We start from the raw sequence: 26,948 nt of genomic DNA, 5'->3' as shown, positions 1-26,948 counted from the left end.
TATAGCACCACCCTATAGTTCTTCCTGGGGGCTATAGCCCCTTATTATCCTATACCCCCCCTTCCCTTGAACTATATCCCTGGAGATATAGCTCCATACTTCCTCGGGGCTCTACAGCTCCATCGTGCCCTAGATCCCAGCCCTAGGACCAGGGCGGTTATGGGGATGATCCCTGGAGAGGAGCACCACAGTCCCCACTTTTCCCCCCACATCCTTATGCACACCTCAAATAACAGTTCCATTTTATTAAAGTTGATCCAAAAACATACCAATAAATAAAAGAAATTCCCAACAGTTCCATGTCTGGAGGAGGCAGAGAGCAAGGGGGTGTCAAGGCCACACACCCCAGCTCGGTTGCTCACGCACTGCCCACAAAAGGGACAGTGAGGGGACACGCCCTTCGGCACTCCACCTCCCTGAACCGGATCTTTATGGAAAACCAATGGGTAAAACCAGCACTGCAGGGTGGGATGGTGACGCTCCTGGGGACGTCACCTGGACTAGGGGCGGCAGTACAGGCGCTCCATGGTGGCCACGCTGACCTTCTGCTGGTAGTCCTCCATCCTGTCGTTCAGCTTCTCATAGAGCTGGGAGAGAGGCAGGAGTCAGGAGGGATCCTACCCTGTGCCACCACACTCCCACGCCATTCCCCATGCTGGTGCTCAGTACCCACCACAACGCTGTTCTCGCTGGCGCTGCTCTCCCGCAGCGCCTGCAGCAGCTGGTCTATGGCGGTGTAGGGAAGCCACATCGTGGGGGATGTTGGGGACAGAGGGACCTGGAACGGAGAGGAACCCTCACATCATGTCCCCAAGGAACATCCCACCACATCCCAACTGCGGGTGAGCTCACCTCGATCCCAAAGTACTGGTGCCCTTTGCCCAGCACAGCATCCACATACTCCAGGACCAAATCCACAGCCTCCTCCAGCAGATCGTAGTTCAGGTACAGGCGTAGCAGCTCAGCAGCATCCACTTCCTGCCAGAAAGAGGGAAACTCAGCCAGGGAATGTGACCAGGACTGGGACCACGCTGAGAGAACCTGCTCTGTGTCACAGACATGTTTTATGAAAAATCCTTTCCTTCGGATTTTTTCTCCTGAGAAGCTGAGAGACCTCAGAAGCAAAATGTAAACAATGGTTATCTGCTGCTGTGGAATGCAACAGGTGGATCTTTGATTGGTTAGTTGTTTCTAATTAATAGCCAATCAAAGTCCAGCTGTCCAGACTGTCTCAGTCAGTCACAATCCTTTGTTATCATTCCTTTTCTATTCTTAGCTAGCCTTCTAATAAAATCTTTTCTTCTATTCTTTTAGTATAGTTTTAATAAAATATATATCATAAAATAATAAACCAGACCTTCTGAAACATAAAGTCAACATTCTCATCTCTTCCCTCATCCTGGGACCCCTGCAAACACCACCGCAGCTCAGAGCCTTGGTACCAGGCACAGAGCACCTGGCAGGTGTCCACTGGAGAGAGGGTGATCCAGCAGCTCTGGGAAATCTGGAATTTTGGGGTTTTTGCGGACAGCTGTTCTCACCTTGTAGCTGTTAATGAGCCAGTTGGGCAGAGGTATCCCGTGTGCCAGGAGCTTGTTGATGACGCAGCGATGGTACAGGCTGTTCTGGGATGGGTAACGCTCCAAGTAGGATGACAGCAGCCTCCAGGCTTCATCTGTGGCACTGCAAGGAAACAGTTCCCAGTGGAACACGTGCCAGCAGCTCCTGCCCCATCTATGAGGCCATGGTGTGCTCCAGGTGATGTGGGGACAGGGTGGAAGCACAGCTCTCCCCACATCCTGTGCCCACAGTTTTGGCCTTAGGGGTTTTAAGGACCTGAGACCCTCTGGATTTGCACAGAGCTCTTGTCTCCAGATCCTCCTCCTCCCAAACTGTGGAGATAAACCTACCTGGACTCCTTGGTGGTGACCAGGGCTGAGAGTTGGTTGGCTGCCAGCCAGTCCCAGGCCTTTGCCTGTGCCGCTTCCCCTCCCAGCTGGAGCTTGATGCACCTGCACGACCAAAAGCCATGGGAAGGTGGGTCCCTCCAGAGCCAGCCCCTTCCCACTGGCATCAAAGTCCCTTACAGGACTATTCCCAACAAACAATCCAGCTGGACTGACAGGGAAAGAAGGCTCTTGGGCAAGTTGCACACCCAAGCCCCTGCATCCCCCAAGGTGTGAGGGCACCCAGACGTACTTGAAGGTCAGGCCCTCAAAGATGGGCGTCAAGGGCAGCTTGAAGGTTTGGCACACGGTGATGGCCGAGTCGAAGAGCCCGGCCCGGACCAGCAGAGACACCGTTTCCTCAGGCGTGGAGTTGCCTGAAGGGGAGGAAGAGCAGGTAAAGCCTCCCCAGTAACACCCAGTGCTCACCAGGCCTCGCCCGGTGTTACTCATTCAGAGATGCAGCAGTAGGGTGCCAAGAGCCTCCAATATCCAGCAGCAGTACTCCTCAATCCATGGCTGGAGGCTTTCCTGGCCTCCAGAGCATCCCATGAGCCCAGCAGCTATCCCTGAAGGGACTGGACAGAGCAGCTGTGACCTACGGAGCTGTCCCTGATGGACCACCAGCTGGAGAGGGACAGGAGAGGGACACAGGTAGCAATACACGATAAGGAAATGCTGCTGCTTAGAATCATTGAATTGTTAAGGTTGGAAGAAGATCCCCAAGATCATTGAGGTTAGGGAGAGCACAGCCTCATCACAGGCCTGCATCCAAGCATACATATTCTGGCAGCACAGAAACTGTGGCACTCGGCTCCCTGCGTCACCGCTCTGCCCTCAAAGCAGCTGTTCCATCCTTTCCCTGCAATCCCACACTGGGAATTCACCTCCTCCTGACATTTAGAGGGGAAAGATGTGGACATGTTGTGTAACTTGTACCAGAGATACTAAAATACTCCAGGTGGGAGAGTTATACCTTCCTGCTTCCCAGAAAGGAACAACTTTCACAACTTTTTAACACCGTTCCATGAAGCAAAGCAAGACTGTCCAGGAAAATAAATTATTCATCAATCAAAAAGGTTGAATTTAATGATCTTGAAGGTCTTTTCCAGCCTTAATAATTCTTTGCTTCCATTATTTCCAAAATGCCTTTTTTTTTGTCCCAACTCAGAAGCTCCTCCCACGCCCACTGCAGACCACCAGATCTTGAAAAAGCCAAAAAAAAAGAGGTGGAAAACTTAAAATTGGTTCTCTTGATGTGCATCTCAGACCCTGCTGAAGTCAGTGGCTGGATTTCATAGTAGGGATGAGAATTTGATGGTCCCTGGCAGCTTCTGGGTTTGCCTCTGGGACAGGACAGAGTGGCTGACCCCCCCTCACCTGCCACAGCTGCTGCTGACACGTCGTGTTCCACCAGGGTGAGACGGATCCGTGCCAGCAGACATTCCCTCTCCAAATCCTCCAGCTCCAGGATCTCGATCTGCCGAGTGCCTGGAACAGATGGATACTGGGCTCTCGGTACTTCAAAAAGGGCTCTTTGAGCACTGTGCAGAATGTAATGGAATCACAAAATGGTTTGGGTTGAAAGGGACCTTAAAACTCATCCACTTCCATGGGCAGGGACACCATCCACTAGACCAGGTTGCTCCAAGTCCTGTCAAACCTGGCCTAGGACATTGCCAGGGATGGGGCAGCTGCAACTTCTCTGGGCAACCCATGCCAGGGCTTCAGCACACTCACAGGGAAGAACTTCTTCCCAACATTCCATTTAGTCCCACCCGCATGTCAGTCTGAAACCATTCCCCCCTGTCCTGGTGCTCCATCCCTTGTCCAAAGCCCCTCTCCAGCTCTCTTGGAGCCCCTTTAGGCACTGAAGAGGCTCTGAGGTCTCCCCGGAGTCCTTGTAAAAGCATCTCTACAACCCTCTCCCATCCTAAGAGGATTTGTACCCCAAAAAGCACCAAAGGAATGATTAGGATTTGCTGACTCTTCCCCACTCCCTTGACTGTGCTTATGTCCTTGATACCATTGTCCTGCTCCCCCCTCTCCAGATGTTAGATAATATTTGGGAGCAGCTGCTGCTTTGCCTGCCAGGCACATGCCACAAAAAAAACCTCTTCAGAAAAAGAAGCAGGTTTAAAAATACCTGACCTTAAATTTTCCTACTGGAACGCTGAGGATAACCTGATCCCACATCCTGGGCTGTGGCAGACACAGACAGAGCTTATTCCCAACAGGATTTCCAAAGGCACAAACAGCCTTGAAAAACTAGAGATTGCCTCAAAAAAATGGTTTTGTTTTAAATTACAAATTACTTCCACTGGAAAAAAAGTGTTGTCAAGGCATCAAGCTGTTAGGAGCAGGCACAGAAGCTCCTTGGGGAATAGCTGTTCTCTTGGGGAAATTGCTGTATTCCTTGGGGAATAGTGGCAGCTTGTTCTTGGGAGACACTGGGAGATTTAATGACCTTAAAATCCCACAAATTATTGATCTGGTGGAGGCAGGAGCTGCCCTGAGCCATGTCCCAGCTCCCATGGGAGCTGCAGAGAGGCTGTAGAAACTCCAGGGGCATGGGAAGGACCAGGACTGGGCACTTACTGGGAACAGCCATGCACTCCCCATCGTGGCTCCTCTTCGGGGACGCTCCTGGACGCTCATACTTGCAGAAAAAAGCAGAAAGAGAATTTATACCCACCTGGTTTCTGAAGGATAAATCACTGATAGAATAAATCCCAACAAGAGCTCTCCATTTCAAGCCTTGATTCGGACCAGGGAAGCTGTGCAGTCCCTTGGGAATTCAGGATACTTTATCCTGGGCTATCAGGAACATCAGGATCAGGTGACCAGGCCGCAGCCACCACCTCCCCGAGTCCTGACTGGGATTTGAAACACAACACTAACTCTCCTCTGGACTGGTATTCCAGCTGTTCACATTCCCCAAGACATCTGCTGTCTTCAGCACAAGGTGATATACTCCTGTATCTATCCACCAGCCCATTCCCAACAGCTACCCCACTTCCTCCTGCCCTAAAAAAGGGGGAATGGCACAAGGGTAATGGATGGGGTCAATGAGCAGAGCAGGACAGCTGGTCACAAGCAGCAGATAAGAAGTCCAATGTCTCTGTTGCCATCAGAAAGGATTCTGGAAGCTCCTTTTCAGGAAGCTCAGCATTCTTACCACAGCCCCAGAGGCTGGCTGCACTATCCAGGCGTATTCCGGGCGGATCAGGCGCAGGCAGTTGATGGCAGCCAGGAAACAATTGCCCTGCTTCTGGAGCCCTCGCAGCGTCCGCACCTCCCTGCCCAGCCGCATGCCATACTCAAACATCACTGTTCCAGCTGAAAACAGGGAAAAGTCATCAGCCAACAGCCTGGAGAGAGAGGTCACACAGCTGGCAGGGGCAGGAAAAGGGTGTCCCAGGAGGTGGGCAGGTACAGGTGCATCCCAAGCTTTACCTTTCCGGTAGTTGTGCCGGTACACGTGGAAGGCGTAGAGCAGCTCGTAGTAGTTGTGAGTCATCAGATCCACGGCCCGAGCGTGGGACTCGATGATCCCAACGACCTGCAGCACACAGAGGCTCCAGCAGGTCCATAATCCCCTTAAAGGGAGGGCTGTGCCCCTCCCCTCCCCAAGCTGTGATCCCAGTGCAGGATTACCTCATTGTGCAGGTTCACGTAAGGAAATTCCACCAGGTCCTGGAGCTGGGATCGCTCGCAGAGAACCACCACTAGCTGGCGTAAGCAGTCCAGCTGCCTGCAGAGGGAAGCACAACCCTTTGGAGGAGCAGGAATAAACCCAGGAGCAGGAACAAGCCCGGGATTTAAGCCACAAACAACCACTTTGTGACAAGCTCCTGCCTTCCAAATGAGCCCTGCAGGGTTTTTCCTGGCTAAGAACCAACTTAAACCTTCATATTTCTCCTGTACTGGAAACAGAGATCCTCTGAAAAGGCCTCTCAGGAGGGCAGTCTTCCTCCTTCAATTAGTTAAAGAGCATTCCTATTTCTCCCCCATTATTCCAATATTTTCCTCTGCTAGGATAAAGCTTTCCCTACACAGTTCACTTTCCAAACTGAAAACTCAACACTATATCTTTTCATTAAGCAAAATCAACTAGGCTCCTACAGCTTTTTAAACATACAATGCTACACAAATGATCCTACAATCTCTTCCTTGTTTTTCTTCCTCCCATTTTTCTCTTTTGAGAGGGTGCCAATCCCAGGTGTCCTTCAGATGAACATCCAAAAATGAACTCTACATTTTTAAAGCCACCTCTACACATTAACTTAACACAGCAGTCATGCCCTCCCCTAAAGTGTCATTTTCCCTTCAGTTTCATGGAAAAATGGGACCATGGACCTCCAAAACAAAGGCATAAGCCTGTCACCTACCTGCCTGGATCTGGGTTTTGTGTTAAGGCTACATAGGCTTCACTATTGTGCCCCAAATCCAAGTGATGTTTGAAGATGCAGGTCCTCAAAGTAGCCTGAAAACAGCACAAATCAGTTATAAACCCAGCAAGAAGTTCCTGTGGAAGAGGTTCCTGAAGAAACAGGGAAAGAAATGGCTGTACCTGGCTTCTCCAGTCATCTGCTGATTCCATGATGGCCAGGGTGGCCAGCTCGATGACCAGCTCTGGCAGACCCAGCATCTCCAACAGGCGAAGGACCTGGAAGGCAGGAGGGTTTGTTGTTGTTTTTATTTTAGGAGCTGTTCCTGCCCCTCGAGATATTTAAGGGATTAGACTTTAAAGGGGAATATTTGGGTAAACCGCAGGGATCTGGATGAAATCCCAGCACAACAGGACCAGGTTACAGCTTCTCTGCAGGATTCACCTCTGTACGTGAGGGATTTTCGAAGCATTTCAAGCATTAATGATTAGTTTTCTGGATCCTAAATCCAGGGAATCCCTCATCAAGCCCAGCTCCATGCTTGCAGCCTGCCTGAACCACAGCATTATGCAGAAGGATAGATCCTATCTCAATTTAAACATACTCACTTTAATTTGCCTCAGAGCTTAGTAACCCTTGCCTTAGGCAGCATCTTACATCGAGCCTGGACATGCCTGGCTTCTGCTTCCAGCAGCTGGATCTCATCCTCCCTTTTTCTGCTGGATAACCAAGTCCTTAGCTATTAGGAAACCAATAGGTGGAAAGTACCTAAATTTCACATACTCAGCTTATCATTACCCCCAAACAAAGAAAAGCAAGTACACATTTCACATTCCAAAAGCTAAGTTTTCTGAGGCTCAAGTCACTTCCCACAAAGGCAGGGATTGAGGAGGAATTCCCTCTCCAGTGTGGGAGGACTTGGTGCCAGTTTACCCGCTCAGCACTATACCTTGTTGTAGTACTGCAGGCGTGGTGTGGAGACCACCTCGCCCTCCTCGGGCTGGATCAGCCTGTCCAGGAACTCCTCTCTTCCCACCTCAGAGGCAGCTTGGCAGAAGCAATCCAGAGCCTGGAAGCAGACCTGGAATCAGCTCACTGTCCCCTCAGGTGACTGATACACCTGCTGTTCAGGTGAGGGGACAACACTGCCTGTCCCAAGCTTGTGAGGTCTTCCCAAGAGCAGATCGCACCAGGCCGCTCCAATCCAATCCTTTCCCAAAGGAGGCAGAGCTTGGGAAGGTTGCTTCCTGTGCACCTCTCCCTCCCAAGGGGAAAAGGTCCCAGACCCTGGGAAGAAGATGAGGGAAGGCCTCACCTTGTGCCCTTCCCCCATGACGAGGTAGCACCTGCCCATCATGAAGCAGCAGGAGCCCATGTTCACGTGGCACCAGGGCTGCAGCAGTCGGATGTATTCCTACAGGAGAGAAGGAATGGCAGTTTGGATTCAGGTCAGCACTCACTTGTGATCTGCAGGCAGCCAGGACCAGCAACGTTGTGGTGGCTCCTTTAGCTACTGTGCTCAGGCAAGTCCTGCTTCTCCAGCTTGAGGGCTGGTCTTTCCAACCCCACAGTCCCTTGGATGCACTGATCATGAAATCCTGGAATGATTTGGGTTGGAAGGGACCCCTTAAGCCTATCCAGACCCACATCCCTGTGAAAGGCAAGGACACCTACCACTAGACCAGGTTGCTCCATGCCTTGTCCAGCCTGGCCTTGGACTCTTCCAGGGATGAGGCAGCCACAGCTTCTTTGGGCAGGCTGTGCCATGGCCTCAGCTCCCCTACAAGGAACAATATTTTCCAGTACCCCATCTAGCCCTGCTCTCTTTTAGTAGGAAGCCGTTCTCCCTGTCCTGTCAGTCTAGGTCCTTCTCCAAAGCCTCTCTCCAGCTCTCTTGGAGCCCCTTTAGGCACTGGAAAAGGTTCCCAGGAGACCTTGGGGCCTTCTCTTCTCCAGGTTCCATGTTCCCAGTTCTCTCAGCTCACCAGATCAAAGCTGCTCCAGCCCTGTAAGGGGGAGATATCCCCTGCATGCTCCTGGGAAAAACAGTGCTCTAAACAGCTCCAGTGTCTGTGTGAAGCACCTCAGAAACAGCTCCCAACACACCCAAAAATCAGACAGGATTCTTCCTACATCCTGTTGCAGCCAACTGCAGGGAAAATATTGACAGAACGTGGAGGGCAGAGCTAAGGCTGCAGTACAATGGGCAAGGCAGGTGCTAGAAGGGGAATACCTGTGCAGGAGAGGGCCAGCAGCCAAGGGAGCACATGGATTACAGCATATGGGAGGGAGTGCCGATGGCACTGAGGGCACAGACAAAGTGAGATGACCCAGCCTGGGCCTGTGCCAGCACAGCATCCTCGTCATCCTTGGAGAAGCAGCCATGTCCTGCTAGCAGGGCCATGGGACTCAGCAGGAATTGGGAAGAGAAACCAGGACTTGGAAGTCGAGTCACCTCTACAGGTGCACAAACCATCAGCACCTCTTGCCTCACCTTTGCTGGCCATGAGTCCTCTCAAAACCACGTGGCAACGTATCCGGAGCCCAGATTCACTCCCTGGATTAGAAGCTACAAGGGATAAATCCTGCTCCAGCTTGTAACACACAGTGAGCAACATGGAGAGCTTTGGCCCATGTCCCAGCCCTCTGCTGTGTCACCAGACTGCCCCTGTGCCCGTCTGCTCCTTGCAAGGAGCCTCCTGTACCCCCCCAGTTTGGGTCACCATGCTCACAGCAAAGTTGCTGTTACCTCCCTGGGGTCAAGGCACTTAATCCCAGTTTCTGTGAACGACTGGGATCAGGGAGAAGAACAGAAGGCAGTGGGGAGGAGGAGGAGCTGGGCTCTGCAAAGATAAAAGCCTGGAGGAGACACCAGTGAGGCGAAAGAAATGCGAGGAGATTCAAAGCCTGCACATATGCCAGGAGGGAGAATGATGCTGCTCCAATCTTGGCATTTCCTGGCTCAAAAGCTCTAAAGAATTGAAATTCTTCTCTCAATTCTTCTCAGCAGCAACACAAAAGGAAGCAATTCAGCCCCCAGGTATGAGGGACTGGGAGGATGAAAGGTTCTGCTGAAAAACAGGTCACTAACAGCCTGCCTGGCCTGCTGCCTCCAGGAATGCCCAGACAGGGATAAAGCTGCACATCACGTGGAGCTGCAGACAAGGAATTGTGCAGGTCAGAACTCGAGCACAAGCAACACCAGCTGCCAAGAGCATAGGGAGAAAGGTGGAGGAACAGTGATCTGAAAAACAGCAGTCTAAAACCCCTGGAAATCAGGAGTCCACCATCCCTGCTACTGGGATGCCAGGAGCAGCCAGGGATGGAATGATGACAGGCGTTTCTCACACTGGTTTTTTACTAATAAGGACATTTAAGAAATAAATTAGTCCTTTCTGGACTGAAGAAATCCTTCTGAACCCAGGTCCCATGGGCAATCACAGGCAGAGGTGGTACAGGAAAGGCTGTGGGCACACCAGCAGCCAACAAGCTCTAGGATTGCTGGGATATTTAAAGAGGCTCTGCAAAGATGTTTCAGGAGCGCAGTGTCATGCGGCCAGACAAGCCCTGGAAGGATAAACTCCTCCATGGAAAGGGAAAAGCATAAACCTGAGTATCTGGATGCTCTTGAAAACAGATGAAAGAGAAAATGCAGAAGATGACTTCCCCATGGCAGGGGAGTGGAATGGGATGAGCTTTAACGTCCTTTCCAACCCAAACTGTTCTGGGATTCCACAATCTTAAATCACTCCCCATCAAACACTCTGTGGCATTGTCTCAGCTCAGAGAACAGCGATTAGGGGTGGTGGTTTTAAACTAAAACAGGGGAGATTTACACTGGATATTGGGAAGAAATTCTTCTCTGTGAGAGTGGGGACACCCTGGCACAGGTTGCCCAGAGAAGCTGTGGCTGCCCCATCCCTAGAACTGTCCAAGGCCAGTTTGGACAGGGCTTGGAGCAACCTGGGATAGTGGACAGTAGCCCTGTCCATGGCAGGGGATGGAACTGAATGAGCTCTGAAGTCCCTTCCAACCCAAACCATTTCATGACCAGGGGAAAGCAGAACTCCAGCACTTGGAAGGATGATGCTTCAGGGAGTTTTCCAGCATCTGTGAGGGCTGGCATGATGCACTCACCTGGAGCTGGGTGTACTGACAGCTCCCCATCAGGCACTCTGGGAAGAGGAAGCTGGGATTGCTGGGCCATCTGAGCAGAGGTTAAGGAACACAGGAGAATCCAGTCTGGAGAACCAGTCTGGAAGCCAACATGCCTCTCACGCTCCATTTGTGGGGGGAAAGGAGAGAAGATTAAGCTGCTCTTTATACAAATCATTATTCTGTAATAAGATTTATCCATATTAGAACAAAATCACCAGTACATCTAATCCCCAACTCCTGTTACCCTTCCAAATCCCCCAGCATCCCACCCCACCAAGTCAAGTAGTGAGAGCTTAAGGGCTTAAAGTCAAAAACTCAAATCCTTTATCGTGCACCTAAACAGGATGAAATCTGTGAAATCTTAAAATACCCACAAATCCCATTAATGCCAACAACCTCACTCCTTCAGGAGGTTTGTCTTGGAAATTTGGAGGTAGAAAACTGATTTTGGAATGGCAGGAGGCTCAGTGGCAATGGATTCACAGCCAAGGATACAGGAGAGGCAGAAAATCAGTCACTATTGAGGTGATAAGGTGGGGCCAGTTCAAACTTGTCTCAGCCAAAGAGGTGTTTGGTTGCAGGAAGAGTCGGGATATGATGTGTTTTCTGGCCACTTCCTGAAAGAAGAGCTCCACGATTGTTTGAGGGCCGGACACTAAAAGTAGAAATGAAAGGAACAGTGAGTAGAGAGCCTGCAGTAGAGATCCCAGGTTTTCCACCCTGTCCTGTGCTCATCAGCCCAAACAGCACAGATTAAGCCAGGGCAAACCAAAAGCACGTTCCACACTCCAACTTGTTGGTTTTGGATTTCTCCTGCTGTCTGGTTAAGTCAGAGGGAGCAGCAGGAGATCAAAGTGCCCCATCCTGCAGTGTTTATTAACCACAGTTCAATTAAAACACACAAAAAAAGGCTCTGCTCCCTCTCCACTTGTTATTCCCAGGCCAGCTGCAGCTTTCCAGCATGACAGGGCTGAGGGAGTGCTGAGCTGGCTGTTCCATTCCCTCCCTCCTCATTCCAGCATCCCAAAAATCCCCCCTTACCGACTGTTCCCAACGCCTCTCCCTGAGCTGCCACCTCCTTCCCCTATGTTTCACATATTTCTCCCCAAAGAACAGTGGCCAAACAGGACTTTCCTCATGAGCCAGCCAAGAAATAACCCACGACACCAGCACACACAAAGGATGTTTTCAACTTCCCTGACATTTCCAGCTGCCTTCTGCACCCAGACTCTCCATCAGGGAGAGCTCAGGCTCTGAAGATCCCCCATGTCAGAAAGTGGAGGAAGCTCTTTCCCAGCTCACACGTGGCACTGCTGCCTGTTTGTCCCAGATTTCCCCAGCTCCCTCTGAAGTACCTCAGCCTCCAAGTGCTGACTAGTCACAGCAAGCTCTTACCTGCATGTTTCCTTCCCATCCCTGTTCACCTCCTCCCTCTGGAACCACTTCAAGGCCCACATTTCCCTAATTAAGCAGCCTTATAGTCTCCCAATAAAAAACTAACCCAAAAGTTACATCTTTGCAGCAGAAGATAAAAAATATGAACCAAATATCAGCTGCAATATTTTGGGGAGGTATTTCCATATTTTTAAACACATTTTGGGCAAGTACTTCAACATTTTCATGCTTCCCTGAGCTGCTGCTCTTGGTTGCTGTAGGGTAAAGGGTGGAGAGCAGGACAGGTTGGATGGAACAGGTTGCTCTGAGCAACTCCAGCTAGTGCAAGGTGTCTCTGCCATGGCAGGGGGTGGAACTGGTTGAGCTTTTAGGTCCTTCCAACACAAGCCATTCCAGGATTCTGTGACAGACCTGGTCTGAGCTACTACAGCCACTGTAAAGTATGTGAGGGGTAAGTTTGGCTGATGCTGCCAGGGTTAGAATGACAAATTTTCAGCTGAGTGAGGCATTCCCATCCTTCTCAGGCTGAGAGTAAAATCAGAGTTCAGCGCTCTGAGATCCTTTGCTGTTGCTTTGTTGTTTTTTTTGGTTTTTTTTTTGTGGACAGCCTGACAAACATCCCCACTTAAATCAGGGTCATTCAACCACACAGTCCATTAGCTCCCTGCATAAAGCACTTCCCTTAGGTGGCAGAGTCAGGCTTAAATAACTGAAAGGGAGAGTTGATGATCCGTGGACACCTTACCCAGTTTGTGTGGTGTCAGAGCCGTGGTGTCTGCTAACTCCAACACAGAGAGATGCTGCAGATTAGATTCCCTAGGGAAGAAAGGAGCCATCAGTGAAGAGACAACAAAAGGCCTCCCGCTTTAACTGTGCTCATTGTTCAACTCCTACGGAGCACAGAACAGCGAGGCCTCACAGGGCAGATTTAGCACAAGGCAGAGTCAGCTCAGAACATGGAAGGAGGAAAAAAACCCTCCCCAGTGCTCCTGGAGCGATACTCCCACAGCAACCACCTGCTTTCCACACCAGGAAGGGCATTTCAGGTGGATTAAGGAGGACTCAAAGCCAGGTCAGGTAGAGACTCACAGCGTGTCCACGGGGACGTCGGAGGCCAGGCACTGGCTCGCCCACCGGATCAGGAAGTAGGACAGCAGCAGGGGAGAGGTGCGGTGCAGCAAGTCCTGCTGGGACTGGAAGAGCTGTCCCCCTCCCAAAACCATCTGCAAGGAAAGCCCAGAGCTTGGCACACTTGAGCAACAGCAGGACAAGGGCAACCAGAGATGTTTGTGGCAGGCCCAGCTTGTCCCTTCTGCGAACAGCAAGGTGCTCAACAGCCTGGCAGGAACTCAGCCCTTCCAGGGAACCAGCAGGAACTCTTGCCCCATGCCTGGAAGTGTTCAAGGCCAGACTGGAAGGTGCTTGGAGAAACCTGGCCTAGTGGCAAATGCTCCTGCCCATGTGAGGGGCTTGGAATTAAACACTCTTCAAGTTCTCTTCCAACCCAAAGCATTCCAGGATTGTTGTCCCTGAGACTGAAATCATGGCTTTGCTGCAGAGATCACCTCGGAGTCTCCATAAGCTCCAGCAAAGAGTCACAGGAGATGAAACAAGCCAAGCTTTTGAAGGACACAGGTACATCAAGGTGGGAAAGCAGCAGGTCACATGCCTCATGGTCTGGGAGAGCCCAGCTCCAGAGAGCACCTTGCAATGCACCTTAAATGCTACTAGGATAACCTCATCCAGGAAAAAGGGATTTATTGTCAACCAGGAAACTGCTGGCTATTTCTAAGCAAATAATATTGGTTTAAACAAGGCTGTCCTTGTCTGGGGACTTGTTCCACATCACTGGGTACATCCAAAGCAGCAGCACCTTGCCTCACATGGCCTCAGGCTGGGTGGGACAGACCCAGACCAGTCCATCCAATCATTCCAAACACAGCTACCCTCGTGGGGGCTGTTTGCTCTGGCTGGAGCAGCTTCCAAGGGGCTCAAACTGCAACCTTGGAGTGTGCTGCCAGAGAACGGAGCTGCCATCGCTGCTGGGAGAGGGACAGCTGGAAGTGCTGCATGTGTGCTGATTCACACAGGAGGCTGGAATCCATGCCCTCCTCCCACAAATACAGCTTGGCTTCCTGCTTCCTGGATGTTCATAGAGGAGTAAAGGGAATTAGGCTGCTTTGCTTAGGAAGACAAAAGCAGCTGGAGGAGAGAGCAGGACCTGCCCAAGCCTCGGGCTATTCCAACAGCCTTGTGGGGTGAGACAGAGCTCCGCCCTGCACCAGCAGCAGAACCCCACGGGATTCCCAAGTGCCAGGAGCTGTACTCACGGGATCTCCGAGGCGCAGCAGGAGCTGCTGGAGGATGAGCAGGTCCCGGCAGAGGAGGAAGCGCACGGTGCAGATCTTGGCCACCCCCCCACACACCACGTGCGCCGCGGTGCTGCTGCCGAACAGCTGGGACAGACTCATGCGCAGCGCCAGGTGAGGAGCTGAGGGGAAAACCACCCAGGTGAGGCAGGAGCCACACAGGCAGGAACCATTCCCAGGATAAAGGACACTTCCTAGCGTTTCCCAGAAGCTGGTGAAGAGCTTTCACCTCTTTCCATGTCAGCGTCTGTCTCATAGTCCATCTCTCGGATGAGCAATCCAATGGCATGGATGGGGTTCCTGATCTCTTGCAGTTTGCTGTGGATATCCTCCATCACATTTTCCCTGCAACATCAAAAAGATCCTACTCATCATCATGAACAGCAACCTAGGGTTCCAGCTGAAGAGGGCTCCCTTACACTCCCTTCCAGTGAGGATCAGTATCTGATCAGCCTGGACATTCCTAACTGGAATCCTTGGCTAGCTTGTGAGTTTTATTACAGCGCCTGAAGGGACCAGTCTATTTATTCCACTCCCTCAGGCTACCAGGAAATAACAGCCAGATAGCTGGCATTCCACAAGGAAACAATTTCGGTTAGCACAGGAACCAGACAGGACCACAAGGTTTGACCAAGGCTCTATTCTCTCCCTTCTGTCTCCAGGCACTTCTTTTCACACCTAACAGGAATTTGTGTCTCTTCTGCTCTCCAGATTGTGGATGAAAGACCCTGCTAACAACTCCAAACCACGGTCCCCATCCCTGGAAAAGTCTCCTGCAGCACAGGGCAAGGAGCCCACACATCTCAAACGTCCTTGGATGACAGGCAGGGACAGCTCTGGACAATCCCAGCTCAGCCACTCTGAGAAGCTTCTGGAAAACCCATCTCCTTACGTGTCATTAGCTATCAAGTCCTCCAGGATCTGCTCTGCAGCCTTTTCTGGAGGCTGGAGGCGGGAGCAAGCCATTTCCATGATGAATGCCATTTCCATAGAAATTGATTCTCCAATCAGGCGAAGGCACTGGACAAGACAGACAACATCACGAGACATCTCCAAATCTGCAATGAAAGAATCTAACTGTGTATTTTCCAAGAGATTTCCAAGGGAAGGTGGGAAGACCATGCAAAAGCCAGTTAGTTCAGCTCCTATCACCAGTAACAGCAGACGGGTCCCAGTTCCCTGTGCCAAACCTTCCCCAATAACAATGAGGCTGAATTAAAGCTCAGGAGTCAACAAGGGAAAGATATGGGCTTTATTATTCAGAAAATAAAAAATGATGCAACAATAAAAAAATGAAATTCCCTCCAAGGGATTTTTTCCAGCCACAGGTTGAAAGAAAATAAGCAGCACAAAAAAATATATCCTGAAGAAAAAGGCTCAGCTCAGCTGTGCAATCCTTTATGGGTCAGATTTTAAATTAAATCCCATTTTTTGAGACCGTGACTGTTTAAACAGCCAGGAGAGGAACTGCTGGGGCTCCTGCTGAGGATCCCAATCCAGCTCAGGCCTCCAAGCTTTCCCTCCCTCTGCTCCACAAAAAGCTCAACCAAACAGATGACGATCCCACTTTATAAAAATATATAAAAATCACTCAAGCATGAAAATGGAGCTTAGGTAACATTTTCCACTGCCTTTTTCTTAGTGAAACGGCATTCCAGGGCCAGCAAAGCACAGAGGGCACTGTGGTGACAATATTAATGACATGTTTTCCATACTCTGGCATTCACTTCCTGGAGACAAGGAACAGCACGGCCCCTTTCCACAGCTGATGTGAAAACATTTCATAAATCCTGGAGCGGTTTGGGTTGCAATGGACCTAAAAGCCCATCCAGTTCCACCCCCTGCCATGGGCAGGGACACCTTCCACTATCCCAGACTGCTCCAAACCCTGTCCACCCTGGCACTGGACACTCCCAAGGAGTGTCCACAGCTTCTCTGGGCACCTGTGCCAGGGCGTCCCCACCCTCACAGGGAAGAATTTCACCCAACCCAAACAATTCCATTACTCTACTGGCAGCCTTGACACTATTTTTTAATTGCTGGTGTGAGCATGATGGCAAATTTCACAAAATAAGTACCCCTGCAAAGCCAAAATAAAATTATTTGCATGCAGCTATGGATCAGGAGCTCTTCAAGGGATCTCTATGGAGATCTCTAACAGGAGGGGAGAAACTCTATGTATTCTCACCTTCAAAGATGGCAGCATCATCCTCAGTCAGGAGGTGCTCATTGGAGAGGAGATAGAGATGATCAACCAAGGAGCAGGGCACAAGGAAGGACATGGAGCCCTGAAAGGTGAGGAGAAAGTCCTTGAGCTTCCCAAATCCTCTGGAGAAAGTTGTTCAGGGAACCTCACCAGCACCCAGCCTCACCTTCTTTAGCAGGCACACCATGCTGGTGTAGGGGTTCAGGTGCAAGGCCAGGGGCCGGGAAAGAGCTTCCTGGTACTGCAGGCAGCAGGCATAGAACTTGGACCAGAATTCCACCTGCAGCTGCCAAAACTCCTCTGGAGAGCACTCGTATTCTGTCACACTGCCCTGGAACTGGTGGGGGCAAAACAACGGAATCAGGAACAGCCAAGTGAAATAAGAGCAGGATAAAACAAGGGAATTCAGACCCAAAAAGAACATAGGGATCTCTCAGGTAGGTCTCCTAATAATTATTATTTGGATTATTTGGAAGATAATCCCTCTATTTTGGATTATCTTCCAAAACGATGAGCAACTGCTCTGCAGGGTGGTGGTCTGGGCACCATGTGATGGGTGACCAAAGTGCACACAGGGAGCAGAGGCAGAACAGCCAGGATTCCAAAAACCCAAGAGGGAAAAGGAAACCCCAGGCAGGAAGGATGAAGACTTGTACTTTTTTAAAAAAGTTACATCACTCCCTTTGGAGAAAGAAAGGATAAACCAAGGTGTGGGGTCACCTGGCACCTAAAATATCGTGACATCATGTACAACACAATATCCTGGAAGGAAAATCCATCTCACCTCATTTTCCACAGCTAAGGTGACCTCTTTCCTTAACTCCTCCCACGTCAGATCCATGTGCCTCTCAGTTCCTTGAGAAAAGATCTGCAAAGCAGCATAAGAAACTTGGATTTTAAGGCAAAATAAAAGTCTCACCAAAGGTTCAAGCAGCACTCAGTGAGGTAAAGCAGGACAAGAGCATCAGCCAGCACTTTGTAGGATGGAAGTGTTAAAAAAAAAGATCTGGATGCTAAATTTGGGATACATGGATGTGTGGCAGTGTGCAACCACCACACCTCAAGGATTTAAAATCCAGGTGATGTGGCATTTGGGGATATGGATTAATGGTGGTCATGGCAGTGCTGAAGGGAATTGTCAGATTCCACCATCTCAGAGAGCTTTTCTGACCTTAAAAATTCCATGACACATCCTGACAAACAGCACCACAGGGCGCTGAGCCCCCATTCTCCTGGCTACATCAGCAGGAATGAAAAACAAGCTCATCAACTTGCTGTGCTATCCAAGGGGGAAAAAACCAATTATCTGGATTCCAGGTTCCATCTCTAGCTATGAGCACACAGCAGCTGCAGCACAGCCCAGCAGCCACCAACTCACTCCAGGGAGTCCCCATGAAAACATGCCTGGCAAGAGCTCCAAGGAATCCTGCTGCCTCACATCTAAAGGGCCAGGAAGAGGATGAAGAGAGAGCATCCCAAATTCCCTCTCACTCACCTGCAAAGCCTTCTGGATGGCTGCATTAGAGAACCGGCCCGGCATGAAGAGATATTCCAAGTAGATTTCCTGCAAAAAGATCATGACTTCAGGAAGCTCAAGGATGAGGAGAACATTTAAGCTGCTGTTTCTGGTCTTTCATTATCAACATCATCCCCTGGATCTGCGTTTCTGTCCACACCCAGCTCCAACCTGGGATCAAAAACGGCTTCCTGCACACTCCTGACTTTGTTTATTCCCATTCTCTCTCCTGAGTGACCTCGTTGCTTTCAGTGCTGTTCTACAGGTGGCTCACCCTGGGGTCCTGATCCTGCCGGACCGTCACCTCCTCCTCAGGAAGCGGCTGCACAAACACCTGGTTCCACTGGCCAGCAACATTCCTGGAAGGAAACAAACCTGGAATCAGTTTGGCATCCACCTGAACCATACCTGTGGCTTTCATCAGCAAAAACAGCCCTCTGGGTGTGGAAAAGGAGGTTTGTGCAGTGACAAGGGACAGATTTTGGCAGGAGAGGTTAACTGTGGCATTCCTAGCCATAAACTGATGGAACATGTTGGAATCCTTCATTTAATTCAACATTCTCCCCATCTCACGAACTCCCAAGGAACTCTGAGACTGACCAGTAGCTTCTTCTCCTAAAATTTGCACACTCACAGCATTTTTCATCCATTCCTCAACTCCCTGGCCCTGCACCAAGCCATCCTCTCAGCTTTATACTCAGGGATGATCCTTTCCCATCACCATCTCCCCAGAACATGTTTTTTCCTGGAAGGCACCACCTGGTTGTTTTGAAGTAGCTGTGGGGAAGCACAACGCTCCCTCTACCACACTCAAACTCCACTTTCAGCAATCCTGCTGCCTGGATTTTTACATTTTCCATGTTCCGGCAGCTTGAGTATAAATCTCTAAGTTGAGGAGCTCTGTCAAGGTTTTCTTGCAGTTATCCCAGTGACCCATGCCCAAAACTCACTGCTCAAAGTTGATGTATTTCACAACAGTTTGGTTCTCCTCGTTGTGCCACAGTGCCCAGATCTCAGCTGAGGTTAAGGCAAAGTCAACCAGAGTCTCCTAGGAAAGAGGGAAAGAGCCAATTTCCTTTCTTATCCCCAAATTAGAATATAGCAGAGAAAGGTGGATACTTAACAACAGCAAAACATTCCCCTGTGGAATTTAACAGGCTTTGGGAATTTTCAGTCCAGAAAAGAGAACGCTTTGGGATGAACTAATTGCCCCTTCCAGTACCTGAAGGAAATCTATAAGAAAGACAAATAGGGAATTTCAATAAGGGCTTGGAGTGACAGGACAAGGAGGAACAGCTCTAAACTGAGAAAGAGGAGATTCAGATGGGATACTGGAAGCAATTGTTCCCTGTGAGGGTGCTGAGGCTGCCCAGAGAAGCTGTGGCTGCCCCATCCCTGAAAGTGTCCAAGGCCAGGTTGGACACGGCTTGGAGCAACCTGGTCTAGTGGAAGGTGTCTCTGCCCACAGCAGGAGATTGGAACAACAAGAGGAGCTTTAAGGGGTTCCTTCCAACCCAACCATTCTGTGACTCTGTGATTTAAATCCCAAAGTCCAGGACTCTTCCTCCTGGGGGCCAGGCCCCAGCTCTCACCTGTGAGGAGAACAGGGAGGAGATGTGGTCAAGGCTGTAGCGGTTGCTCTCAGTGCTCACCAGCTGGAAGACACAAAACTACAAACACACCTCATAAATAACTTCCTGAAGGACTAAACCAACACATCTCATGGAACATCATCATTCCAGTCCGTCTCCCTGCCTGGTGCTAGGGGTAACAGAACCTAGAGGACAAGAAGAGTGAGCTGAGCACACCACTGGACCCTCTGCACGGAAATCCTGGCTTCACACTTCTCCCCAAGGACACTCATCCCTGCCTGGACCTGAAGGACTCCCAAGTCTTTTCAAACACCAAACTTGAAAAACTGTAAGACCACCACACCCAGCACTACCAGTGACCACAAGATGTGGGAAAAGAAGGGGAGTAAGGTGGGAAAACACCAATTTCTCAGCTGTAGACCCAGCTTTGCATGTTCTTCCCAGAGCAGAGCACTCATGGGACAGCAGGACTCATGTTACACACTCTTGTTCTGTGTGGGAATTCCCTGGAGAAAGGGATAAGCTGTCCAACAGATGAGCCTGGTTTATGCCGTCCTTCCCCTCCTGCTAAATTTATCCTTCTCCACAAAAAGTTCTCCCCAAGTTGCAGAAGCATCCACATGCTCCCAGGAGCCTGGTGTAAACACACCACCAGCATTTCCATGCTTTTAGCTCCTTTTGGACCTTTCCTTTTCCCACGGCACATCCACGCTTTCGGAGCAGGAGGTAAACAAGTGAACCAGCCCTGATGGATCAACTTAGTCATACAGGGAATTCCACTCCCAGAGCTCGGGCACACATATCCCCCAATGCTGTGGGGGGAAAAATGTTTATTTAGAAACCACCGATCCCTCCAGAGGGTCACACGTGAAACTTTTCCCTATTTCTTGCCTTCCAAACCCAAGTCCTAGGGGAATGAGTCCTGCAGCTTGAAGAGCCCGTGGCTCCATACCTGCCCTCGCTTGGGAGCGTGCATGTAGACTCCCAGGTAGAGGCCCAGGGACTGGGAGAAGGCCAGGCGCAGGCGGTGCCCAGTGCCGGCCGCCAGCCGCAGGTCCCTGCTGACCGGCATGAACTCCAGCAGATCCGACACCATCAGGCACATCTGATCCTGCAAACATCAAAAGCATCAGGAGAGCAGCTTAGGAAATACTCTGGATTGAGAAACCGCTCCTCTCCTTCCCCCTTCCAGACATCTGCCCAGAACTTTGCACAACAGATGTGAATTATGGCTCTGTACACTTACCTGAACCACTCCTTGGCTTCTCCCAGCTCACCTGGGCCCCCTTCCCACCAATCCCACGGGCTGCCAGAGCCCTGGCATGTAGGAGAAAGCTTCCCCTCCCTCCCACAGCACATTCCAATGCCACTGAGCCGTGAAAGCACCGTGCTGCTCCATTAGCTCTGGCACTCAATATCTGGAGCAAGAGGCTTTTATTAACTTCCTATTGACAAAGACACTTTCATTACTGCTGAAAGCAGGAGAAAATCCATTTGGGATGGCTCCTTGGGCCTCAAAGCGCTCCTGCCTGCCTTCCCAAACGCTCCAGTAGGTCTGGAAACAACCCTTAGCCCAGCAATGTGTATGTTGCAACTGAGATAGCCACACATACATTGCATGATGATACACAAGAGTATCGCTATAAAATATCAGAAGGTTTCAACCCATACACAGCAACACCTTAGTAACAGCCTATCACCTCAGAAGGCTGCAAGTCTCTGCCCTTCTTGTTCTTTAGCCCAACCTTTCATACCCCTCATGTCCATGCACTGCACCTGTGTGCCCTCTGTTCCCTTTGGGGATTGGTCAGTAACACCTCAGCACTCCATGGCTCATCACCTCCAACACTGCTCACCTGCTTCTCACAGCTGCAGCCCATTGGGGATGGGGCTCGGCCACAGCCCCACTCCCAATTCCCACAAACTGTGTACCTACAATTCCCCCTTTTTTTTCTTTTAAATAAATGCTATGTCTACTATTTCTCTACAGGGCCCTTGCAGAAGAAATAGTAAACATGGTACAAGTACCTGTTTTGTAGGTTCCATCAACTCTAGAATGCATCCCTGTACTGACCTTGATTCACTCTCTAAACTTGCATATTATTAAAATCTTTATGCTTACATTTATAGAATATTGACAATTTCAATAGCAACATACAAGAATAAGCCAAAGGCCAAACACCAAGATATCAACAAAATCAACAGCTATACAATTCACCCAATAGCTATACAACTTTTAACGATATCAATAATTATACAGCTATATAATTCCAAGTTATAATCCTTTTACAATTTTTAATAAAATAACAGTGAGATCCGTGTAGAATTGATAAAATGCAAGCACAACCCTTTGTCTGCATACTATGTAAATACATTTACAAAACTAGATCTAATGTGGATAATATGCAAAGACAACCATCCAGTAATAAAAACAAGAACAAATTCCAAGGCAGAACATTGCCTAAGCTGCAAACAAAGCCCAGCAAAATGGGAAACACCAGGAAAAGTTGAGCTCAAGTCACCAGGTTGGTTGAGGGCTCTGTCATTTCCACAGCTAGGCTCCCTCATGCCATTTCCATCTACCCAAACAAGGATGATAATTCACACAGAGGATATGGAATCACTCCATCTAGGCAGTGTGCTGTGAATTTCTCCCTCTGGGAAACCTGCTGGTACCAGCGCTTGCACTCAAAGACAGCAGGGTCCCCTGAGCAACAGTAAGGACTCAACTGGCTGGATGACTGCAACTGAGCATAGTTCTTTTCCATAGTGCTCCTATCCAGGGAGCAGTTCCTTCCCACAGTGCACCACGGGTATTCCAATATCCCCTCCACACACTGTAATTAGGAATACTTGGGTCTTTCAAATATCCAGGTTTACAATGGAATTCAGTTTAGTCACCTGTGGAGTACAGTTTATTCAACCCATTTCAGCTCAATATTGTTTCTGCCCATATCTTCTTCCGATGCTGTAAAGAACACCAGGCAAGCTGGGGGGCTTATCCACTGTCCTCTAAGACAGATGATTGTTGGAGATCCTTTCAAGATATAGACATTTGGGCATTTGCACTCCACAGTATCACTGTGTTGATATTCTTGCAAGAAGAAGACGGGAAGCTCTGCACTGTGAATAGCTAGAGGTGCGCCACATCCCCCAGCTTGTCCTTTGCACGTTGGCAGCTCTGTCCAGGTCCCACAGTCTTTTCCTAACTTCTTTCCAACCAGTAAATGCAGTACTTGCATCAGTCTTAAAATCTTATGACTTTGTCCATAGTAAAACACTACAAAGGGCATAGTCAATAGTCTCAATTCCTTCTCTTTTCCACAAAGCTTTCCATGTAGATAAAACACTCTGTTCTTCACTTGATAAGTTATTTCCCATTATGTCCTCAGCAGCTCAACTGTACCCCAGGTGTCAAAATCAGTCTGGTTCAGACCAGGCAGCTTCTCCTGCTGCTCTCACCACTAGGCTGGGCTCTGTCTCAGGCTGTACCTCACCCTACAGCCAAACCCCAAGTCACATCAGGGTCACCACAGGTCACAACATACACCACAGTATAGGCTGCAGTTGAGAGGGCCACTATACACAGAGTATCACCATACAAGATCAGGAGGCTCCAACCCATCCAGAGTATCACCCTACCACATCAGAGGGCTTCAGGTATCCGCCCATACAGAGCAACATCAGCTCACCTCAGAAAGCTGCAAGCATCTGCTCATCTTGTCCTTCAGCCAAACCTTTCATACCCCTTATTGTTGATGCACTGCACCTGTGAGCCCTCTGTTCCCTTTGGTGGTTGGTCAGTAACACCTCATTACCTTCATTCAACACTGCTCACCTGCTTTTCACAGCTGCAGCCCATTGGGGATGGGGCTCAGGCACAGCCCCACTCCCAATTCCCACAAACTGTGTACCTACGGGAATGAAGCTGGACAGGAAACTCCACACTTCACAGACACTGCTACAAACACACACCATGACTGTTCTCACATATTGTCCCATATCCCAGTGTGGAGAAGCCACAGCCACAATTTAAAGGGAGACAGATCCATGTGGAGCACTCACCTGTGATTCCTTGGGCTTTGTTTTGCTCCCCCAACCCCAGGTTCTGCTCACCTTGTAGGACCACATCCGGAGCTTATGGTCCTGGCAGAGGGCGAAGAGGAAGGCATCGTGATCCAGGCAGTGCACGGAGAGGCTGACGGGCACATCCGAGGGGCCACCATCACCTCTGGAAAACCAGACGTTACATCAACACCTTCAAAGAAAATTCTCCATCCCTGCAAGTGTCCAAACCCAGCCTGGACACTGGTCTAGTGGAAGGTGTCGCTGCCCTAGGCAGAGGTGGGACTGGATGAGCTTTAAGGCCCCTTCCAACTCAAACTGTTCCAGGATTTCATGATCCTAAATCATGGCAGGTGCACAGATCCAAGGCAGTGGGGTTCCTCCATTGTGCTTAAATCCGAATAAACCACTAGATGAGATTGGGAGAAGGGAATGTTTCAGCACCCACAGAGCAAATGATCCCACCACACCAGTGACACCCAGTTCTTCACTTGCTTTGATGGAATTGAAGCAGATTCCCACTTCCCCATCCCCAGCCTGGTACTTGCAAAACACAGGTGAAGGATCCAGAGGGAAAAAAGGATCCAAGCAGTCCCAGCATGAATCCTGCCAGCCTCTGACAAGGACCCAAGAAGCCATGAGCAAGGATCCTGACAACCCCATGATACCTTAAGTTTTAGCTTTCATATTTTCCAGATTCCATACTGCATTGGTATAGAACTCTGAACTTCATATGAAATGTTAGCAAGTTCTCTTCCCAGTTTAGTTAGACAACACAATCCTTTTCTAGCCCAAGAACCAAGGAGACCATTGCAGCTTCAGGCCCAAAAAGTAAACAAATAAACAGCAAAAAAGTAAACCTTGAACAGCAGCAAATTGAGGAGAGCAATGTGGGAGGATGGATCCTGCCAGACCCCAGGCAGGATCCATCCAACCCATCCATTGGGGGCAGACCCCCACAATGGTCCAAATCACTCAGGGCATCAAAGGACTCACTCCCACTTCCAAGAAAAAAGCTCTAGGACTCAGCTTTGCCCTCTAAGCCACCCTAAAGATCCCAACCCACCACGGAGCATCCGTGTGATCCCCATGTAACCTCTGCTCGTCAGGAACACGCCTGGCTCCTCAGCACAAGGGCAGAGTAATCCCTAATCCATGCTGGCTGTGAGCCACATCCTGGGCAAATCCTTGGAGGCCAATTACTAGAGAACATATTCACAGACACACGGAACAGCAGGACCCTGCTAATCCAGCATTCCACTCCCAACTTCCATATTCTGATAGCTCCTGTGACCCCGTTAACTTTTCTGGGTGGAGTATTTATAGGTGCCTGTGTGACTCAAGCTAAAAATTCCAGGTGAGGGGGTCCAAAAGCCAAAATTAGCTCAGTTTATCTGTCCCCAGGCACTTACCTGATGGCAGTTGGCATCCAGCCCGTGAGGAAACGCTGCACCACCGAGCTTTGCTTCAACTCCACGACAGAAACACTTCCTTCAAAAACAAAAGGAAAATCAAAAATGAAGATCAAATTAAACTCCAAGATGGGAGAGGGGTTGTAGTGCCCAATCCTTACCAGGAGCATCAGGAGGAGGCAGCTTAAGGACAAAGATCCCTCCTGAGGCAGAGGGAAGGGCAAAGAGAGCCTCTCCCTCACTGCTCAGCCAGGCTGCAGAGGCCACGGAGTTGGGAGCCAGCCCTGGCACGCTGGGAATCACGTAGTAATTGGAGGGATCCCTGATGTGGATCTTGCTGATATCTGTAAACACGGACTGCACTTGGCTCTCCGTTATCAGCTCCTGTGGGGAAACAGCAGAAAACAGCCTCAAGTTGTGCCAGAGGAGGTTTTCCTATATATGAAGCCCATATGAATATCAGGGATAATTCCTTCATGGAAAGGGTTATCAGGCACTGGAACAGGCTCCAGTGGTGGAATTCCCATCCTGTGTGGATGTGGTGCTTGGGGACATGGGTGGCCTTGGCAGTGCTGGACTCCATGATCCTAGAGGATTCCATAAAACATCAAATCCTGAGCACATGTATCTACGGTACAGGGAAAAAAAACCACCAGACATCAATGGAATGGCAACTGTCTCCTTGATAATAAAGATTTTTCCAGTAAAAAATCTCTGGCATAGCTCAGAGAAAACTGCTGGTGACACATCCCAGGAAGAGCAGCTCTGCCACAGCACAGGGTCATCCCTTGGGAAAGCTCTCCAGAGCTCTAAAAGCAGGAGAGAAGCTCTCCAAGAGAGGAGAGGATCCTGGTAAGAAGCAGGCACAAGAGGAAAAGTCAGAGCAAATGGGGAGAATCACGGAATCCTACAATAGTTCCAGTCAGAAGAGACCTTAAAAACCATCCAGTTCCAGCCCACATCCATGGAATGATGGTAAATGTGATATAAACCCTGCCTAGGATCCATCTGCCACATGAAATACAGATTCCAACCCAGACAAAACCATCCTGCAGCCTTCTCAGCTGAGGGAAAAAAAGACAATCCAGCCAGGGAGGGCTCTGGAAAAGCTGAAGCTCATTCCCAGCAGGAGCTCAACTACAGTGTCATGACACAGGCTGGACACCCAGCCAGTTCCTGAGCAAAACATGGCTAAATTCCCCAAACCTCCACTTTTCTTCTTGTTCCCGCTGTATTTTGTGTCACCCACCCCCTCCCAAGCCCTCCCTGTGCTGACAGGGTCCCCTGCCCCGGCCCCCGGCGGCATTCCTGGCACTCACGCTGCGGTAGAGGCGGGCGGGGTGCGGGAGCAGCAGGCGGTGCACGGTCTGCGCCGTGATCAGCAGCACCACCAGGTGACTCTGCACCTCGCACAGGTGGATCCCGCCCGGCAGGAACGGGCAGCCCTGGATCCGCAGCCGCACGGCGTTGTTCAGCAGGTTCACGTCCAGGGACTCCTCCACCAGCTCCACCGTGTCCCCCGACGTGCTCCTGCGGGAACAGAGGGGCACACCTGAGCATGAGGAGGGTCTGAGAGGGGAGCGAAGGGCAGAGATGAGGATGAGGAGGATCTGAGGGACAGGAGGGTCTCAGAAGGGTGAGAAGGGAGAGATGTGGATGAGAGTCTAAGCGAGGCGGACGGGGGCGTGCACTCACCATCGCACCCAGCGATTCCTGGTGGCGGCCCCGAGCTGCGCGCTCTCTTGGTAGCAGAAGCCGCCGGCACTGTCGCTGTAGCGCCCGGCGGGGAGAGGGGCGATGCCGGGGGGCACGAAGCTCAGCTCCTGCGGGGATCGCGGCGGGGCCCGGCCGGCCGCGCTCAGCTCGAGGCAGCTCCGCGCCGCCAGAGCTGCCGCCAT

The 26,948-nt window shown here is 50.3% G+C and overlaps 1 protein-coding gene across 1 annotated transcript; it reads right to left on the bottom strand.

The window, feature by feature from the left end:
- Positions 1 to 225: 225 nt before the first annotated feature.
- On the bottom strand, positions 226 to 26,948 carry NUP160 (nucleoporin 160). The gene is made up of 35 exons (XM_036384800.1): positions 26,746 to 26,948; positions 26,370 to 26,580; positions 25,212 to 25,434; positions 25,051 to 25,129; positions 23,690 to 23,804; positions 20,526 to 20,684; positions 19,574 to 19,651; positions 18,932 to 19,029; positions 18,256 to 18,340; positions 17,961 to 18,029; positions 17,250 to 17,333; positions 16,632 to 16,802; positions 16,448 to 16,547; positions 15,152 to 15,317; positions 14,489 to 14,604; positions 14,221 to 14,381; positions 12,980 to 13,113; positions 12,636 to 12,706; positions 10,991 to 11,150; positions 10,475 to 10,544; positions 7,653 to 7,751; positions 7,287 to 7,406; positions 6,520 to 6,615; positions 6,338 to 6,432; positions 5,604 to 5,700; positions 5,403 to 5,508; positions 5,125 to 5,285; positions 4,545 to 4,605; positions 3,327 to 3,437; positions 2,200 to 2,323; positions 1,911 to 2,012; positions 1,542 to 1,683; positions 853 to 978; positions 674 to 778; positions 226 to 587 (listed from the first exon to the last, which is right to left on the bottom strand). The coding sequence occupies exons 1-35, from the start codon at positions 26,946 to 26,948 to the stop codon at positions 501 to 503; spliced, it is 4,185 nt and encodes a 1,394-aa protein (XP_036240693.1). The 3' UTR covers positions 226 to 500.

Source organism: Molothrus ater, chromosome 6 (genome assembly GCF_012460135.2).
Source record: "Molothrus ater isolate BHLD 08-10-18 breed brown headed cowbird chromosome 6, BPBGC_Mater_1.1, whole genome shotgun sequence".
Taxonomy (NCBI): Eukaryota; Metazoa; Chordata; class Aves; order Passeriformes; family Icteridae; genus Molothrus; species Molothrus ater.
This window is presented reverse-complemented; position numbering and strand designations above follow the sequence as displayed.

Excerpts from the sequence above, each read along its gene's own strand:
- NUP160 (XM_036384800.1), bottom strand. The coding sequence starts at position 26,948 with ATGGCGGCAGCTCTGGCGGCGCGGAGCTGCCTCGAGCTGAGCGCGGCC. Across the intron at positions 20,685-23,689 it reads TCCGGATGTGGTCCTACAAG|GATCAGATGTGCCTGATGGT; the intron begins GTGAGCAGAACC and ends TGATGTTTGCAG. Across the intron at positions 3,438-4,544 it reads GGAGTGCATGGCTGTTCCCA|GCACTCGGCAGATCGAGATC; the intron begins GTAAGTGCCCAG and ends CATCTGTTCCAG.